General features: G+C 57.4%; 2 protein-coding genes across 2 annotated transcripts; one reads left to right on the top strand and one right to left on the bottom strand.

Annotated features, from left to right (window-relative positions):
* Positions 1–73: 73 nt before the first annotated feature.
* Positions 74–14,498, bottom strand: ZBTB4 (zinc finger and BTB domain containing 4). The gene is made up of 4 exons (XM_059997567.1): positions 14,368–14,498; positions 6,066–6,135; positions 4,574–5,619; positions 74–3,911 (listed from the first exon to the last, which is right to left on the bottom strand). Exons 3-4 carry the CDS (start codon positions 5,608–5,610, stop codon positions 1,976–1,978), a joined length of 2,973 nt encoding a protein of 990 aa, XP_059853550.1. The 5' UTR covers positions 5,611–5,619; positions 6,066–6,135; positions 14,368–14,498; the 3' UTR covers positions 74–1,975.
* SLC35G6 (solute carrier family 35 member G6) lies at positions 14,377–17,190 on the top strand. The gene is made up of 3 exons (XM_069540065.1): positions 14,377–14,755; positions 15,592–15,663; positions 16,149–17,190. Exons 1-3 carry the CDS (start codon positions 14,377–14,379, stop codon positions 17,159–17,161), a joined length of 1,464 nt encoding a protein of 487 aa, XP_069396166.1. The 3' UTR covers positions 17,162–17,190.
* The last annotated feature ends 1,676 nt before the right edge of the window (positions 17,191–18,866 follow it).

The following is an 18,866-nucleotide window of genomic DNA, read 5'->3' on the forward strand; positions in this document are numbered from 1 at the left end:
TATATATATATTTTATATATATAATTTGTGTGTAGATATATATGTATTCTTTATTATGTACTTTTATTCGCAGTTTTTCTAAAGTGCCAGAAACAAGATTTGTGGGGATTTTTTTTGTGATTTTTTTTTTTTTTTTGCATTTTTCCCCGTTTTAAACTTTTCTCCCCCTTAAAAATTGGAACTCGGTATGGTACATTCAGTAGGAAACTCTTCACTCGGACTGTGGCCAAGACCAAGAAAAGTGCAAAGAGACAGAGGAGGAGTGAAGGAGCGACACTCCTCCGTGGTTAACATTCAGGGAGCCTGTCGAAAACCTCCCCTTTCCGTATGCTGGGAGGGCGAGAAGAGGCAGGAGGTTGGTCCTGTCCCTCCCCCCAAACCCCCTCCCTCCAAAAGCCATGATCTTGCCCTTTCAGCATCAGTTGAGAGGGCAGCCATCTTGGCCCCAAAAAACAGTAGCTGAGAAAAAGGCTGCCATTTTGATGACAACTTTTCCCCTTTTTAAACTGCACTCCTCTAATTCCCATTTTTCAAATTTGCTCCCCCAAACTGGCTCTCCCCTCGTGAGCTGTTTTTTTTTTTTCTGGGGGGGGAGGTGGGTGGATGGAAAATGTTCATCCAATCACAGAGTGGGGAGGCCCAGTTATCAAAGAGAATTAGGAGCAAACATTTCTTCAACTCCCCCACTGGAAGGAAACATAGGGACCCCTGACCAGGGTTAACTAGTGCAAATTAGGGATTAGGGACTTACAAGGTCCCTGTACCCCATCCCTAGGCTGGGATCTTTGGGCGTGGGGAACTGAGTCAAAGATGGGGTGTAAGGTGCTATTTTGCAGGGAAAGTTGGTGGGGATACCCCAAAGCCCACCAAGGGAGTAGGATGGTTCACCAAAAACCATCTGGAGTGATTGGTGAGGGAAGTGATACTGGGGGAAAAAAGGAGGTTAAGGTAAGGATGGGAGGTCATGTGCAAATCTTGGGCTTACCCACCCATCCAACCCCCATCCATTTTTCTGGCTATTTGGTCTAGTCTGGGAGAAACCATCGGGAAAAAAAACAGGGAGAAAGTAGATTCCCTTCCCCATCCCATATAGAGCTCCTCCCTCCTGGCCCCCAAATCTGGTTTAGCCCAGAAGAGGCCATATGTAGAGGCAGGAAGAGGTGCAATCTACCTACTTCTTTTGCCTTGGAAGAGTCTGGGGCTCACGAGATTTGAGGGTCAAAGTAGGGCTGAGATTGGTGCTGCCCTGGGCTGGGAAAGTACTCAGCCATGGAACAGATAGGTAGCCCTCCCCCCAGCACCTCCTTGACCTGGATGGGAGAGGCCATCTCCAGAGTCTAGGAGTATAAGGAGGAATATGGAAGATCCAAAGGCATGGAAGCCAAGGAAGGGATGGCATCTTAATGTGAAGGAAATGGGCACAGAAACCCACCGCTGGGGAGAATGGAATCCAAAGCCATACTCCCAGGTGAGTAAGTGTCAGGTATCACAATGGTCTGGTCCAGGCCCTGGGCCACAAAGGATGGAATGTGCTGGGAAGCATCTGGGCAAGGGCTTAGAGAAAGCTTCAGAACGAGGGGGGAACATTAGGTGAGAGAGATGGTTTCCCCCTAGGTTTACGAATCAGGGGGGCGGGTTAGACATTCAGAGCTGGTGGGGGCTATGAGTAGAGATTCATTTAAGTATATTGCTCAGTTGCCCCAAGGGCTGGAGAAGGGATGGGAGCTGGCCCTGCCCCTCACGGAGGCCATTCCCTGGAGGAGAACTGAGAGGGGAACCACCAAAGATCCCTTCCCAGGTGGTGGGAAAACTACAATCTCACACAAAGCAGCCTGACCCCTGAGCTCCAGAGGCCCCCAAGTCCCTGCACAAGAGTGTGGAGGGGCTCCCAAGGGGCAGGGAGGCCAGGGAGCTGGTAGTGGCGGGGGTTCAGGGAGGGTGGCATCTGGTGAAAGGGGGGATCTGGGCCCAGAGCTCACCCCACATCTCCCTTCTGGGTTCTTTCAACCCCTGCCCTTTCCCCTTCTCCCTTAGGGGGGACTGGTGGAGGGAGAGTTGGGGGCGGTGGAGTTGGAGGGGTAGGGGGTGCTGCTTGAGGGTTGACTGCGTAGCCAAAGACCCCTGGTAGGAAGGGAAGGGCCCCCCCACCCTTCTCATCAGGTAGGACCATGTTAAGAGCAACTGGGAGAGCGGCCAAGTTGCTGAAGTTGTAAGGGTAGGCGGCAAGAAGCTGGGGCCCATAGACGAGTGGGTAGGGCTCAGGGTAGAAGGTGACTTTGGCAGCCCCCATCCCCTCCATCCGGTCCCCCCGCCCAGCCCCCACTGGCCCCTCACTCCCAGCTTTTCCCCTGCCACTGCCAGATTCCCGGCCGCTCCCGATCAGAGCCAGTGGAAATTCCTGCACAGGTGGGTATGCATAGGTACCCCCTCCTGCCACCACTGAGGGCTCCGCCCCCCCTGAGATGACAGGGTCCTGGAGCGAGGCGGTTTTGGAAGCTTCCTCAGCAGCAGCGCTCCCGCCACCCGCCTCCCCACTGGATGAGGAGACTTGCATCTCTTGGGGAGCCTCCTCCTTGACGTCCCCGGCTCGGGTGCCAACGCAGCCCTTGGAGTAGGCAATGACAGGCGTGGGGGTACCCCCGGGCCGCTCGGCAGCATGCCTCTGCCCGTGGCGGCTCAGGGCGGCTGCCGTCTTGCACACCTTGGCGCAGTGAGGGCAGGCGAAGCGGGTGGAAGGCTTCCGTCCAGCCCGAGAGTTGTGGGAGCCCCCGCCGTGGGCCTCCTGGTGCTTGCGCAGCTTCCTCAGGGTGGCAAATGTCTGGGCACAGTCCCCGCAGCGGTGCCTCCGCTCGCCACGGGCACGCCCTGCGGGGCCCTCGGCCGCCGGGGTCTCCTCCCAGCTCCTCCGTTCCAGCTTCTGTCTCCAGCGAGGCGGCCGGCGGCCTCTGGGCATCCCGCCGCCCCCGCTGCTGCCCGGGCCTGCGGCTCCAGCCTTGCGTTTGGGCTTGTACGAGTAGTAGGGCCTCCAGAGCTGGTCCTCCCCGCCAGCCTTCGACTCCTCCTCGTCCTCCTCATCCTCCTCGTCCTCCTCCTCGTCCTCCTCTTCATCCTCCTCCTCGCTCTCCTCCATCTCCTCTCCGCTCAGCTCCCCGGGACGCAGGTCAGTTTCTGAGATGCGGCGCTTGACAATAGCCTCCTCACCGATTCGTACAGTGATCTGACACAGTGGAGGTGGAGCCTGCAGCTGAGAGGGACCCCGGCCAGGCCCTGCAGGGGGACCCCCGCCCCCGCCAAGCCCACCAGCTGGCTTGGCCGTGTAGGTCAGAGTCCTTGTGGCCCGTGGGTTCCGGCCCTTGGCCTCCTCCGTGGCTGTGGCTGGGCTGCCAGCTGGGGCTGGGCTGGCTGGGGCAGCTGCAGGCACAGGGGGAGGAGGTGGGTACTCACGTTTTTTGGGGGGCCGTGGCGGAGCAGTGTAAGTGATGACTGAGGCAGCTTGGGCCCCCCCTGTGCTGGCCGGCCCACTCCCTGCTCCACCACTGGTGCTACCCCCGTGTACAATGACAGAGGGAGCTGGGTGGGCAAAAGTGATGACAGACGGTGGGGGGCCAGGCTCTGGGGCAGGTGGGGGTCCGGGTGGTGGGCTGGCCGGCATTGCCGCAGGGGCCGGAGTGTTGAGGCTCGGAGAAAGGGGGGCCTCGGGGGCTCCCTGGCTGTAGGTCTTGTAGGGCCGCTTGGCCGCCCGCATGGGGAGCAGGCGGTACAGCTTGAGGGTATTGAGCTTGGGCTTATAGCCTCCATTGGGCGTCTTCTCACTGGCTAGGAGGCCCGGGCTAATGCCATGGAAGGCTCGCTGGTGGGTCTTCAGGTTATAGTAGGTGACAAAGGTCTCCCAGCAGAAGATGCACTGGTACCTGGGCCAGGATGGCATGGAACAGGGCAGGGCCAGAGCCAGTTGAGTCAGGGGCCGTGAAGCTACGGCCTCAGCTTCCCACGTCCTCTCCTGCCTCCACTCAGACCTTGAACTGCCCCAGCCATTTGCTCACCCTCCTTAAAGGCTGCTTGTCTCACCCTGCCAGCCTCAGAAAGGACACCAGTCCCAGTACAGTGCCCCCCACTGGCTGTGAGATGCCAGGCCTCAGCTGTTCGTCTGTGAACTGGGAATAATCACACACCTTGCCTACCTCCCAAAGCCTTCTTCTGAAGCTCACATGACAGAAGGGGGAAATGTCTTATGAACAGGGGTGCATTACAGCTGTTGCTGGACATGCCTGAGCTCCCTAGTCCTGTCCCATGAAGCAACTTTCTCTTCCTCGGTCTCTTCCACATCACCAAGCCAGGACGTGACACCTGGAGGTGCTAATAAACATCAGCGGAAGGAAACGGGGCTGAAGGGAGGCAGAAGGGTGAGTGATGGAAAGCAGGTGAGCAGGGGCTAGTGGGTGAGCAGGCGTCTCAGGATGAGTTTCTAGGCCCCATGCTCTGCCCATTCTCTCCCTTGTCCCTGTGATCCCTGAGTGGACAAGGTCCCATGTGACCCCTCCCCCCACCATCCCCGGCCGTGCAGGCCACTCACCTGCGTTCCCCGGTGTGCCACACCTCGTGCTTGGTACGGTACTCAGCCAGGGCGAACACCTTCTCACAGTAGCGGCAGGGGTACTTCCTCCGCCACGAGTGTACATTGCTGTGCCGCTTCAGGCTGGACAGGGTCACGTAGGAACGCTCACAGGCCGCGCACACGTACAGCACGTGGCCGCCCACCACCTTCACCACGTGCTCGGGACCACCTCGGAAGCCCACTGGTGGGGGCAGGGCTGAGGCGTCCACTCCTGAAGGGCCACTGGGGCCAGAGCCCCCGGCTCCCAGCCCTGCAGACCCCCGAGTGCTGGCCCCCCTACGACACTGTGCCTCATGGGTCTGCAGCCGCTTGGGATGGATGAAGCTTTTCCCACATCGGGGGCAGGGGAGGGGCCGCCGGGGCAGGGGAGGCTGTGAGTCAGGGGCCTGGGCCTCAGCCCTGTCACCCTCCCACTCCCCGGCTGGCCTAGGCCCAGGCCCGAAGTTGTCTTCTTCAGGCTGCGAGGTGGCCATGGGGGCTGGGGCAGGAGGTGCCCAGGCATCACCTCCCTCCCCCAGGCCCTGCAGGCGGGAGATGCCCAGACGCCGCCCCAGAGCGCCGATCTCTGCCACGGCTGCCCCGTCCCCTCCACCACCAGGTAGTGCCAGCCGGGCACTGTAGATGAAATTGAGGACATCAGAGAAGGCAGCTGCTGGGACACCTGGCAGCTCCAGGACCCGGGGTGGGGATGAAGCGGGAGGTGAGGGTGGAGGGGGAGAGGAGGAGGAAGAGGAGGAGGAGGAAGAAGCTGTGGTGGAGGCAGGGTTGGGGGCAGAGCCCCCAGTAATTGGTGGGAGGGGCAGTGGGGCTGAAGCGAGCAGGGCCTCTCTGAAGAAGGGACTAGAAGCAGCCAGGACGCTGCGGTGAGCAGGGAACTTGGTGTCTCCGGCTATGAGGGTGACGTCACAGAAGAGGCCACGGAGCCGCTGCTCATTGAGCTGGCGCAGGACGGCGGGGGCATGGGACGGGTCTGTCACCTCTGCTGGGGGGGGCATGGCGCCAGCCTAGATGGAGGAGAAGAGGCCAGGGGAGGATCTCAGAGGCTGGGCAGAGGGCGGGGGCCTCTAAAATCAGAGGTGAGCTGGGAGGGGGTTGGGGGCTGTTGGCCAGAGACGGGTGGAATGCTGACTGACTTCTGGTCACGGAAGTGAGGGGTTAACCTTAGCCACCCCACGTCCGGCCAGCATCCAACGCCCGTGTGTCAAACGTCGGGGGCTGGTAGAGGCCAGGAATACCTCAGGTCTTGATGAAGGTCAGGGGTCAAGACTTCCAAGCCACAGACTAGCGAGGTAAGCAATGATCACCCCTCTCCCACTGGGAGGGGGAGGGAGGCCCCACAGCCTCTGCTGACCATTTCTCAGGACTCCCCGGCCTGGACAACACGGCTGCTCTGCTGGCCTGCTGCCTCAGGCCCAGCCTCCCGCGGGGCAGACCTCTCGCACCACCTCACCTGAGAGCACAGCCAACATGGAGCAGAGCGGGGGTGGCTCAGCGAGTCCCTTCTGCCGGGCCTCTTCCCTCTGTGGGGAAACAGAAACCCCGTCCTCAATAAGGGAACCGGACGGGAGGGGACCCAGGAGGTGGGGGGTGGCGCAGTGTGCAGGGCCAACGAGGCCCAGGCTGCTCTGCAGACCCTGACCCCCCTGGGAGCCCGAGAGGTTATTTGCTGAGCTGCCTCCAGTTGGACCCAGGAGTTCACACAAATTATTGCAAAGCCTTGTGCTGCTGGCCCCCAGAAGTACAGGAACAAGATAATTTGCATATTCCCAATTTGCCTCAAAACAATCCAGGAGCACAGTTCAATCCCGTAGGTCCAGGGAAGCCTGCTGGATCACTCTCAAGTCCCTTTGGCCCAACCTTCGGGGCTCAAAGGAAATCAAAGATTTGCATGTTGTCTTTCACTATAATAGTCTCATTTACATATCAAGATAGATTTGTCTGAGCTTTTTCATTGGACCAAGCTGCTAGATATTCAAATTAGGAGAGGACCTCTTGACATTAAATCTTAGAGGGGGTTTCTGGCCTAGGTGCCAGGTGACCACTGAAGACCACGAACTCTTGCACACGTGCCAGCTTGCTCCAATCTCTGAAGGGCGCTAAAAGGCCACCAGACCGGAAGTGAGGAAGCTTGGGTCCCACTCCTTATTCTGACAGCTGGTGGCTTTAGGACTTTGGCTTAAAAAGGGGAGGGTGGGGAATGCAACCCCTATCTCACTCTTGCTGGGAGGCTCATCCAAAAGGAATAGCAGGCAGCCCAAATGTGAGCTGTGGTGGTCACTGCCCAGAAAGCACCTCGCAGCCTCGGCTTTGGGGGCTAATTTTTCAGTTGAAGATCTCAATTCCAGAGCCATAAAGTAACTTAGCCAAAGACACACAGAGCTGGTCATGACAGGTGGGGCCTGTTCACAGACCCAGGCCTCTTGACCTGAGAGCAGAGCTCTTGGCCCCTCTCATGAACCCTCCATGAAGCCTGGGAGCCCTCCCCTTGCGCACGTCCTGAGTCACACATGACCTCCGAGGTGTCCTGCGTCAGGACTTCCTCATACAATTCCCACCCCCCCAGAAGACGCTCTCTTCCCATTTATTACTCATACTATCTGGACTAAGTTGCCTGCCCTCCACAGCCCATTTCATGTTCCCGAAAGATTGCTCTGAGCCCTCTCCTGGAGGACGAGGAGGGTGGTAAACAGGGGTGATATTCAAAAGTTCTAACAGCCCCGACTGTCAGGCACACACCTAGGTCAAATGCCTCTCCATCAGTTGAGTTGCTGGATTGCAGGTGGGTCAGGAATCCAGGGGAAGGGGCCCCGTTCGCGGTTTGGTGTTCAGTTCTGTTTGTAAAATGGGGAAAGAGAGCAAGGCCTCCCACTCCCTTCTGTGACAGCCACCAGCCAACAGGGACCCCCAAGAGTTGATGCTTTTACTTGCATTACCCCATTTGTTCCTCATCACTACCCTAAAAGGTAGCAGTTAGCTTCTTGACTTTAAAGTGACAGGCTGAGGCTCGGAGATGCTAGGTAGCTGCCCAAGGATATATGACCAGTTGGTAGCAGGGCTGGGATCTGATGCCAGGAAGTTCAGCTCAAAAGCCTGCGTTCTTGATTATATCACATCAGGATGAAGGACATGTTTACAGCTGTGATACTGTGATATAACAAGAAATAAAGTTGACCCTTGAACAACATAGGTTTGAACTGCACAGGTCCACTTACACGTGGATTTTTTTCAATGGTAAATATGACAGCACTACACGATCCGAGGTTGGTTGAATCCGAGGACGCGGAACCTTGGATACGGAGGCCCGATTGTAAGGCTATACTTGGATTTTCCACTGCGTGGACGGTCTGCGCCCCTAACCCGCACACTGTTCGAGGGTCAACTGTAATATATTTGGTCTTTGTCCCCATTGCTGACACAGAGCTCCTAAAACTCTTGTAATTTCCCAAGTAACAGGGGTGCTAGGAGAATCTTACTCTAACATTTGGTCTTTGAGCCCAGTTCTTGACATTAAGCTCCTAAACTCCTTGGAATTTCCTGGGTGATAGGAGAGTCTCTTGTTCTAATGAGGCGACTCTTGGTGGGATCCCGGATGCGGGCTGGTCACCAGAAAGACAGAGCCATGATTAGAAGTTTGGAACTTTCAGCCCCAGTCCCCCACTGCCTCTGGGGAGAGAAGAGGGCCTGGAGACTCAGGTAATAATCGATCATGCCTGTGTGATGAGGCCTCCATAAAAGTCCCTGAAATATGGGGTTCAGAGAGCTTCTGGTTGCTAAACACATCCCCATGGCGAGAGGGTAGTGCACCCCAACTTTGTGAAGACAGAAGTTCCTGTCCTCGGACCCTTCCAGACCTCGCCCTCCGTACCTCTTCATTTGGCTATTATCATATCCTTTATTATATAATAAACCAATAAATGTAAGTATTTCCCTCAGTTCTGTAAGCCATCCTAGCAAATTATCAAGTCTGAGGACGGGGTCATGAGAAAGCCTGATGTCTTGATGGTCAGTCAGAAGTACAGGAGGTCTGGGGAATTCCCTGGTGGTCCAGTCGTTAGGACTCTGTGCTGCCACTGCAGGGGTCACGGGTTCAATCCCTGGTCGGGGAACTAAGATCCCACAGGCCGCGCAGCACGGCCAAAAAACTAAATAAAATAAAATAAAACTAAAAGTTTTAAAACAAAAAAAAACTACAGGAGGTCTGGGCTTGCAAACTGGTATCTGAAGTGGGGGCAGTCTTGTGGGAATGAGCCCTTAACCTCTGGGATCTGATGCTCTCTCCAGGCAGACAGTATCGGAATTGAACTGAATTATAGGACACCCAGCTAGTGTCAGAGAACTGGTCAGTGTGGGGAGAAAAACCCACACATTTCGTGTCAGAAGTGTCATGAGTTGAGTGTACAGGAAAACAGTTATGTTTTTCTTTCAACAGCACCCACTAGGGCCGCCACCAGCCCATCTAGGATCTTCGTGGAAATTAGAGGAAGGGGAAAAAAATAGAGGAAAAGGCCACGCACAGCAAGGCTTGATTCTGGCCCCCACTCACCCCCTTGGCCAGGCCTGCCCACCTGCACAGCCATATGGGCTTGGGGCCTACTGAGGCATGGCTGTGTGCTGACTGCCAAGATATTTGGACAAGGCCTATCAAGGCTTTTTAGAACCACAGAGGTCCAAGGCTGGCCTGGCCCTTGGAGATCATCTAGAACCATCATCATCATGGTACTTGGAGCTGCCATTGATGAGAAAAATATTATGTGCCAAATCCAGTGCTAAGCATTTTATCTGCATTATCTCAACACTCAAAAGGACCACAGTGAGGCAGGGGCTAGTGTCAAACCCATTTTACAGATGAGGAAACTTGAGGCTTTAAATACTCTAGACACCACACTTGCAGGTAGAGAGAACGTAGTGACAGGGTGATTTGCCCCTGGTCTCACTGCTAACCAAGCTGGGTTTGGACCCTGCTCTCCTGAGTTCAACTGCCCCACCAGAGGCCACTGCCCTGCAAGGGTTTATGGGAGGTGGAGAAGACACTAGTTATGGGACCCTGGGCAAGTTACTTAACCTCTCTGTATGTCAGTTTCCTTGTCAATGAGGTGGGGATAATGAGAAGCGCCCACTACATAGGGTTGTAAAGAATAAACGAGCTGATGACTGGCAGTACGTAGAAGAGTGCCTGCCATGCGGCAAATGCTCAGGAAGTGCTAGCTCTAATTATCATCTTGGAACTCAGTCCCGGAAAATGGTGGGGGGAAGTGGTGAAGAAAAAGGGGCAGAAATCAGGCTTCAGGGTAGGTTTGATGGCTCTGTGGTTTTTAGTTTGTTTTTACCATTTCTCTACTCTTAACTGGCTGTGTGATCTTAGAGGTGTGACTGAGGTGCAGATCTGAGGGCTGCCACCAGATACACTCCACCTCTTGCTGTTCCCTCTGCCTGGAATGTTCTTTCCTCAGGTAGCCTCATGCCTTGCTGCCCCACCTCCTTTAAGCCTTGACTCAAAAGTCACCTTCCCCCAAGGCCCTCCCTGGCCGCCCCGTACCTCCCCAAACTCCCTATTCCCTCTCCCCTACTTTATTTTCCTCCTTGGCATTTAGTAAGACATACTGTTCATTCATCGCTAGACTGCAAGCTCCAGGGGAGGGAGAGATTTTTCTCTGCTTTGTTCACTGCTACCTCCAGTGCTTAGAACAGTGCCTGATACATAGTGGGAGATCAAAAACATTTGGGGTAAATGAATGAACCTGCTTTCTTCAAGTCGTCCTGGAGTGTGTCCACTTTCAGGAAGGACGCCATCCTCAGTCCTGGCCTGACTTGGCCAGGAGCTGGGGGTGGCGAGCGTAACTTGACCACTTCCAGGGTGCTCACGCTTTGCCTGATTTACCTCCAGGGCTTTACAGGCGTTGCCTCATTTAATGGTTTCCTCAGCCACCCAAAGTTGGCATTTATTTTATCCCAATTTTACAGATGAGGAAACTGAAGCTCACAGAGGGATTTACCTTGCTCAAGGTCACACAGCTTGTGAGCAGCAGAGTCAAAATTCAAATCCAGGCCTGTGTGAACCCAGATGCAGGGTCCTTCCCTCTGCCACACTGCCGGGGCCAGCGGGCTACCGAAATCACCACGCGAGGTCTCACGTGCTAAATGGTAACTGTGTCATATCTGACTCCACCCTTTCCCTCACTCTCCACATCCAGCAGCCACTGAGTCTGGTCAAATATGCAACCCAGTTTTTTTTGTTTTTTGTTTTCTTTTTTGGCCATGCTGTGCGGCTTAGGGGATTTTAGTTTCCTGACCAGGGATCGAACCTGGGCCCTCAGCAGTGAGAGTGTGGAGTCCTAACCACTAGACTGCCAGGGAATTCCCTGCAGCCCAGCTTGGGAATGGCTCTGGAAACCTTCCCTCTAACCTGCCTCTGGCCCCCAAACTAGCTCAGGGCCTTGTTAACACTCATGGTCCAAGGCCATGGCCTCCCAGCTCGTCCCCTGCTTCTGGTCTTAGCTTCCACCATCCAGCCTTCCTCTCACTGAGGATCAACGGCCCCGAAGCAGCTCAGGTGGCATCGCTCCTGGGCTCAGAAACCTTCTCGGGCCTCCACTCCGGAATAAAGCTCAAATTCCTCAGCTGAGCATTCGAGTCTAATTCCCATCTTCCTCTCTATTCTTGCGTTGCATGAGTCTCCCCTTAAGCACACGCTGTGCTCTCCAACCCCAGCAGTCCCACACCTCCATGCCCTCGCCCATGCTGGTTCTCCTGCTAGAAATACAACCTTCCCCCCAGCCTCTTCCCCAAATCCCTCCAAAATGTTAAGATCTACCTCAAATGCCATCTTCCTCTTGGCCCTCCCTGACCCTCAGGACAAGAACAATCTCTCCTTTGCCTGGTTCATCAACGTTTTGTGCTCCTGTGGCCAGTATCCAGCAGTGGATGCTAGGTTCTCCCTCCCAGGCTGAGACTCCCTAAGTCACTGTTTAAACACACCAGTCTTCTGAAATGGACTGGTGCAGGTGTTAAGTTCTGCAGAAATTGGGCAGAAGTGCGTGTGTGTTTGGCGGGGGTGGTGCACAGAGAGGCCCACAGAAAGCTTCAAAAGGGCAGTAGAGGACACATATAAAGAGCACATGATCTGGAATCAGACTGGCTGGGTTCAAATCCAGCTTTACTTCTTACTAGCTAAGTGGCTTTGGGCAAATTACTTCCCTGGGCCTCGGCTGGCTCATTTGAAAAAGGGAGGTACTTAGAACTCCTACTTCCACGCGGCGCTGGGAGGACTAAATGAGTGACCATACGTAAAAGCACTGAGGACAGTGCCTGGTGCACAGTGTTAAATAAGTGTTTACTGTTGTTATTAACCAAGCCCCAGGAAGGGGCTCAGTGCTGGCAGAGGGCTGACAGTGGCTGGCACAGGCATAGTCCCCAGACTGTAGCTACTTTCCAGGTATGTTTTCCATGTGCTACCTACCTACAGCCCTGTTGGAAGACGGACAGGGCAGGTGATTAGCCCCATTTTAAAGATGAGGAACTGAGGCTCACTTAGGGAAGGTGCCAGCGAGGAAGGGGTAGGGCCCGAACTCCTCAGTTCTAGTCTAGGCCTCCTTGCCCTCCACCAGGCCGTGGTGCACCTGTTGTGCAGGCCTGACATAGCCAGCACGCCCCCACGCAGTGGGGGGGGCCTGGCCGTAGTGTCCTCCCTGCCCCCATGCACACGCACCCTCCCCGCCAGGCCAGGGGCAGACCACAGCGATATGTACACTTGGAACACACACACACACACACACACACACACACACACACACACACATACACACACACACACACACACACACACATCTACAGAAGGGCCTGGGCCCCAAAGGTGAGGAAAACCTGTTCTGAGGAATCTGCCTAGTGAGCAAATTCCATTCCCAGACCCTTCCACGGTCGCAGGAGGGGCCCAGTGTGCATCACAGAAGAGACAGAATAGCAGAGATCCCTGCAAGGGGGCAGAGAGAGGGTTGAAGCAGGAGGAGACTGAAAACTTCATGTTTCTTTTTTCCATTTCAGTGACAAGAGTCACACCCGGCCTTTACATAAACATGGCCAAGGAGCTGCTCCGTCCAAGTTGAGTTTCCTCGCAGCCGCCAGGCCTCTCCACCCGGTGACCCTGACGCGCTGGGCGGGCCGGCGAGGGGCTAGCGCACAGACCCTGCACAGACTAGCTGGGCTGCCCGACAACACCCAGGCCTCCCGCCTGCTGCCCTTGCTCTGCCCCATATTTATCTCCCCTCCTTCTTCATAACATATCCCCACAGCAGCCCCACACGGCCACTCCAACACGCAGAGGCAGGCACGCACACACAGCTCACGGCTGATCTCCAGAGTCCGAGGCCCACACGGCCCTTGTCACGCCATCGCCCTCCCCACAAGTGTTTTCTGACCAGCTTGCTTCCCAGCCCAACAGCACAGATGGGCTCCCACAAACGACGTCACAAAAGAATCCCGTAGGGAATGTCGCAAACACACAACCTTCCCCTCGCTCGGCTGCCCCCCCATCCCATAAACACAACCTGCATGTTCCACCCAGGGCCCCTCACACTGGTGCCAGCCGCCCTAGGGGTACCTGAGACACACCCTGGGGCTTCTCACTTCCTGCACGACCCGCGGGACCTGAGTTCTAGACATGCATCCCCCCGCGCCCTCCCTCCCCTGTGCCACCTGATCGTCACATGGACCCAAGAACCCATCCAGCGGGCCATCCTCTCCGAGACTGGACCACACCTCAGCGGGGCCGCATGAACGGGACCGGACCCGACACCTTCCCACTCAGACTCAAGGGTACACAACTGCCCTCTCCAGCTGGGCACACAACACCCTGCAGTCCGGCGCCCTCCACAGCACTTACCCCTCGCCAGCTACGCAGAAAACAACAGTTCCCAAATAGTTCATATGTGCAGCGCCAGACATATGTGCAAGAAAACACACGCCGGTGTAAAACATGAAACCCCACACCTAGCAAACTCCGCCGGTACTGTGCCCGGCTTCAAATGCGGACCTGTCACCCAAAGCCACAGGGCCACATCTTGTAATTCTGCCCCACAACACTGGACTCTCTCTGTCTGGCTTTCTGTCCCCATAGCCCGGGAGAGCCCTGCAGGACCCCTGGCTGCCGCACCAGCCAACAGTGGTGACCAGGAGAGGTTTACCTTGCCCCACAACACAGGAGGAGACACACAAGCTCCAGGACTCACAGCCACAACCCTGCCCCGACGGCGCGGCGGCTCCGGGTCGCCTGCTCGCCCTGCGCACCCCGCACACCCCAACTCTAGGGCACTCGGCGGCCCACCCCTCCCCCCACCCCCCTGCCTGGCTCCTACGCCATCGCCCTCCCAGCGGCTTGCAGCGCCGGCCCGGGCTCACACCCGCCCCGCCCCACCCCAACGTGCCCCACAGGGGGAGGGGGACACTGGGCTGCAGAATTAACCCTTCAAGCGGGGAATGAGCGCGGCCCTTTCCACGGCCCCAGGCGATCGCGCCCCCCGGCCGCCGCTGGGTCGGACGCCGTACCCGGGCCCCCTTAGTCGGCCCCCCCCCAGCGCCGTGCGCGCCTGGAGGCGGGGCCAGATTCAGCCCCCGACCCCTGAGCCCCCAGGTCAACCCGAAAGGGGAGCGGTCGCGGCACGGGACGTGGCCCGGGCCCCCGCGGCACCGGGCAGCGGGGAGGGGGCCCGGCTGTTGGCTCCGGTCCGCCCTGGCCCTGCCCGGTTCGCCCCGGGGCCCACCTGACTGCGATGGCGCCGCGTCCGCCAGGCCCGACTCATCACCGTGGCCGCCACCGGCCGCTCCGGTTTCGCCCGCCTCCAGCTCCGGCTCCGGCTCCGGCCCCGGCCCCCCCAGCGCCCGGCCCCGGCCCGGCCCCGCCGCCGCCGCCGCCGCCGCCGCCGCCGCTGACATCATCGGCTCCCCCCGCCCCGGTCCTACCCCCACCCCCACCCCCGGAAACAGTACCCCCCCAGCGCCGCCGCCGCCGCCGCCGCCGAGAGGAGGCTGGCGCAGCGCAGCAGGCACAGACACCAGGCTCCGGGCTCGGGCTCGGGGCGAGCGCGCCCGACGGCCTGCGCCCGGACCGATCCCGGGAAGGGAACGGCGCCACGCAGGGCGGCCGGACGGGTGGGCACCGAGCTAGGCGCGGGCCTGGCTGCAGCAGCAGCGGCGCGGGGCCGCACGACCACCCACTCCCTGGGAAGGGGTTCCCCCCCCCGCCCCCTGCACGCTCTTCACTCAGTGGTGCACACCGCCCAGAGCACGCACACCCTCTCCGCAGACACACAACGTGGCAGGCTCACAATCAGGCCCAATGGGACCCGCAGACCCAGGCTCAACACACTCAAAGGGGCAGCCCTGGAGAAACACACACACAGACACACACACACAGACACACACACGCTCCCTCTCCAGAAATGCACAGGGGCCCCCCCCCGACCCCCCAGGCCGCGAGCTGGGAACGCCCCAGCCCTACAGAACAGGTACACGTAAATGGCTACCAGCGCAGATGAACACGCAGCTTGCTATTTTGTTCCCACCGGCAGAAACATCCACATGTATATACTCTGCGTAAATGCAGAGGACTTGGTGTGGACCTCCTGGGACAGCACCAACACCACCAGGTGGAAGCACACAGAGGAGAAACACATTCCTGAAACTCCAGAGGGACAGTCCCAGAGACTCCTCCCAGGTGTTCAAAAATTCAAAACTCAGGAGAAAGAGGAGCTGGCCCTCAGAGGTCCTTTCCATAAAACCTTTCGGAAATCGGGCAAGACATAAATAAATTAACTAAAAACCGAAGATATCTCATCACAGAGGTAGTTGAAAAGAGGAAAAAAAGAATCAGACAGACTTTGGAGTCACAAAAATGTAAAGCAAGCAGAGTTGGAAACATTGAGAAAATCTGCCCACCCCCACCTCAGGGAGGTTCCAGGGAAGAACTCCGCCACCCCTCCAACCAGCTCACAATGGCTGGAGCTCTGAAGGGCCCAGGGCCCCTGAGCCAGGAGGAGAGGAGGAAGTCCAAGGGAAAGATGGTGAGTGTGGGGCGCAGGGGCGCACAGCCCCCTTCCCTGTAGCTCCTGGCTGCTCCCTTCCCCCTCCTTCTCTAAAACTTCCCAGCTTTCCTAGACACCCACAAGCAAAATTCATAATGGTGTTCCCAGATGTCCCTGGAACCTGTGACATCACACAGATACACAGCATCTGAGGCCGCCTCCCCTTCCTCAAACCAACAGAGCATCCCTGGGTCCTCTTTTTCTCCTCCCGGGAACAACTTACCCAGAGAAACACGATGCTCCAGGACTGCTCACTCCCTGCTTCCTGCTTTAGAGGCTCCAGACCCACACTGTACCACCTCATCCATTTTTCAGGCCCTTTCTAGCTCCCAAGAGTTCCTCGGCAAGACAGCCTGCCCTTCTACTGCCCTACATGGTCCCAGAACCCAGCCTGACATTCGCCCTACCCCTGGTCCCCTGGACTATGGCTGCCCTAATGCCCGCGCTCCTTTCTCCCTAACAGGCTGGCTGTCACCCCTACTTCAACCTGCCCGACTTCACCCAGCCATCACCGCCCTCCACTCCGTCCAGCCTCCCCTCGCACCAGCGCTGCCGGCCCTCTGATGTCACCAAGGGCCTGCTCGTGGCCCTGCTGGGTGGGGGCCTGCCCGCTGGCTTCGTGGGCCCCTTCTCCCGTATGGCTTACCAGGCTTCCCACTTACCCTCGTTGGAGCTGCTCATCTGTCGATGCCTCTTCCACCTCCCTATTGCCCTGCTGCTGAAACTGCGTGGTGACCCCCTCTTAGGACCTCCCGATGTCCGGGGCCGGGCCTGCCTCCATGCCCTGTTCAACGTCCTCAGCATCGGATGCGCCTACAGTGCGGTTCAGGTGGTGCCCGCTGGCAATGCTGCCACCATCCGCAAAGGTTCTTCCACCGTCTGCTCTGCTCTCCTTGCCCTCTGCTTCGAGAGCCAGCGTCTCAGTGGCTATGACTGGTGTGGCTTGTTGGGCAGCACCCTGGGACTCATCATCATCCTGGGACCTGGACTAGGGACACTGCAGGAGGGGACCACAGGCCTCTACACTGCCCTGGGCTATGTGCTCACTTTCCTGGGTGGCCTGGCACTGTCGCTGGGCCTCCTGGTGTATCGCTCCCTGGACTTCCCCTCCTGCCTACTAACAGTGGCCTTCCTGTTTGGCTTGGTGGGGCTGGTGGGCTCCGTGCCAGGCCTCTTTCTGCTGCAGACCCCCGTGTTGCCTAATGATCCTCTGAGTTGGAGCTGTGTGGGGGCAGTGGGGATCCTCGCCCTGGTCTCCTTTGTGTCTGTCAGTTATGCGGTCACCAAGGCCCACCCTGCCCTGGTGTGTGCCGTCCTGCACTCTGAGGTGGTGGTGGCTCTGATGCTGCAGTATTATGTGCTCTATGAGACCGTGGCACCTTCTGACATCATGGGGGCAGGGGTCGTGTTGGGCAGCATTGCCATCATCACCACCCAGAACCTCAGCTGTGAGAGGGAAGGTCAGGTGGAGTGAGATCGAACTTGAGAGCCTGGGGGTGGGGTGGGGGGGACTGGGTAAATAGAAGGAAAAACTGGAATACAAACATGTGAGAACAAGTGACTGTAAAAGAACTGGTGTGGGAGAGTGACACCCCTTGGAGTCAATGGTGAATTGGGGACTCCGTGGAGAGGGATTGCCTAGAAGACTGCCTGGAAGACCTGGAACAAGCCTGGAGAGCAGGCTTGAAACAAGCCTGGAGAGCAGGAGTCTAGGCTGGGGCTTGAAGGGAGGTCTGAGGAGCAGATCAAAGTGGCTGAGGCAGGCAGGCCATGAGCCACTGGGAGGATTTTTCCCTCAGCGGCAGAGAGAAAAGCCTTGGGGCTGGAGTGTCTGGGGCTTTCAGGCAAACAGAGCAAGCAGCTGCGATGGGGGAAGGGAGTGTGTTTTTTTTTTTCTCTGAGCGATGGTTTCCCTTCCTCGTGGTTATGCCTCCCCACCTTGGGGTGGTGACGTGATATTGACATCAAACAAGGATCACTCTGAATGTGGCTGTGCAGTTGGTGTCATCTCTGCTTTGGAAGGACAGTGGAAGTCCTACCCCCTGCTCTTATTGGAGAATCCCTTGGGATCCCCGCACCACCACCCCCCGCCCCATTTTTGAAATATTCTAGAAGGGGTAGGATTTCCTAATGTTCAGATGCATTGACCCTGAGTCCCCCAGGATTTTTGTGTCCCACCCAATGGCTAATCTGCTTTTCCTGGATTGTCGCGGTCCCGTGATCTCTCCCGGACAGTGGCCAGCGTCCTTCCGGAGAAGGCCTCTGAGCTGAGACCTCTTCGAGCGGCTCAGGTCGAGGATCCAGAACGAGAGCTCCGTACAGCGCCCCATTAGAGGCTAGGAGATGCCCACCCGTCCCAGGAGGCCGCTCGACAGATATCAGCTACTTCCGGACAAGCAATTGGCCTCGCCATGTTGATCCTTCTTGCATATTCAGTGACATTACTGCATATTCATAACCAAGGACGGCCCCAGTACTCCCCCTCTTCGGGAACCCACTTGGGAGGATCCGACCGGCCCCGCCTCCTTCATTACCGAATCTCAGAACAGACCATTTTCCAGCGTGGGGGGGTGATATTAATCAGAAACTTTGGCGGAAGATGAAACCACACGCCAAACTAGAATAAAAGCGGCCTATATTTACCCTCGAATCTTCAAACCTTAAGCTTCAGGGCGGGAGGTAGCAGCGAGGGGAGGCGGCGGGATAAAAAAATTCCCTTCCCCTTCGTCATTTCAAAAGGTGACCCAGCCAGGGAGCCGGGGAGGGAGGAACAACGACGCGAGCGCGGGCCCCGTGCACGCCGGCGCAGTCGACCCCGTAGCGCAAGGGAGGGCGGGAAAGGAAGGGGCGGGGGAATGCCAGGGCGAATCTATAAAGGGCGTCATCCGGCCAGCTCGCTCCTCAGAAGCGCCGAGAGCGCGGCCGGGACGGTTGGAGAAGAAGGCGGCTCCCGGAAGGGGGAGAGACAAACTGCCGTAACCTCTGCCGTTCAGGAGCCCGGTTACTTATTTATTCGTTACCCTTTTTCTTCTTCCTCCCCCAGAACCTTTTCCTTTCCCTTCCTCTTTTTATTTTCTTTTTGGGAGACGAAAAATCTCCGGAAAGGCGGAGGAGAGCTCCTTTCGCCCCTTTTCGTTTCCCCGCCTCCTTTCCTCCCCCACCTTTTCCTCCTCCGGCTT

Source organism: Delphinus delphis, chromosome 19, assembly GCF_949987515.2.
Source record: "Delphinus delphis chromosome 19, mDelDel1.2, whole genome shotgun sequence".
In the NCBI taxonomy this organism is placed as follows: Eukaryota; Metazoa; Chordata; class Mammalia; order Artiodactyla; family Delphinidae; genus Delphinus; species Delphinus delphis.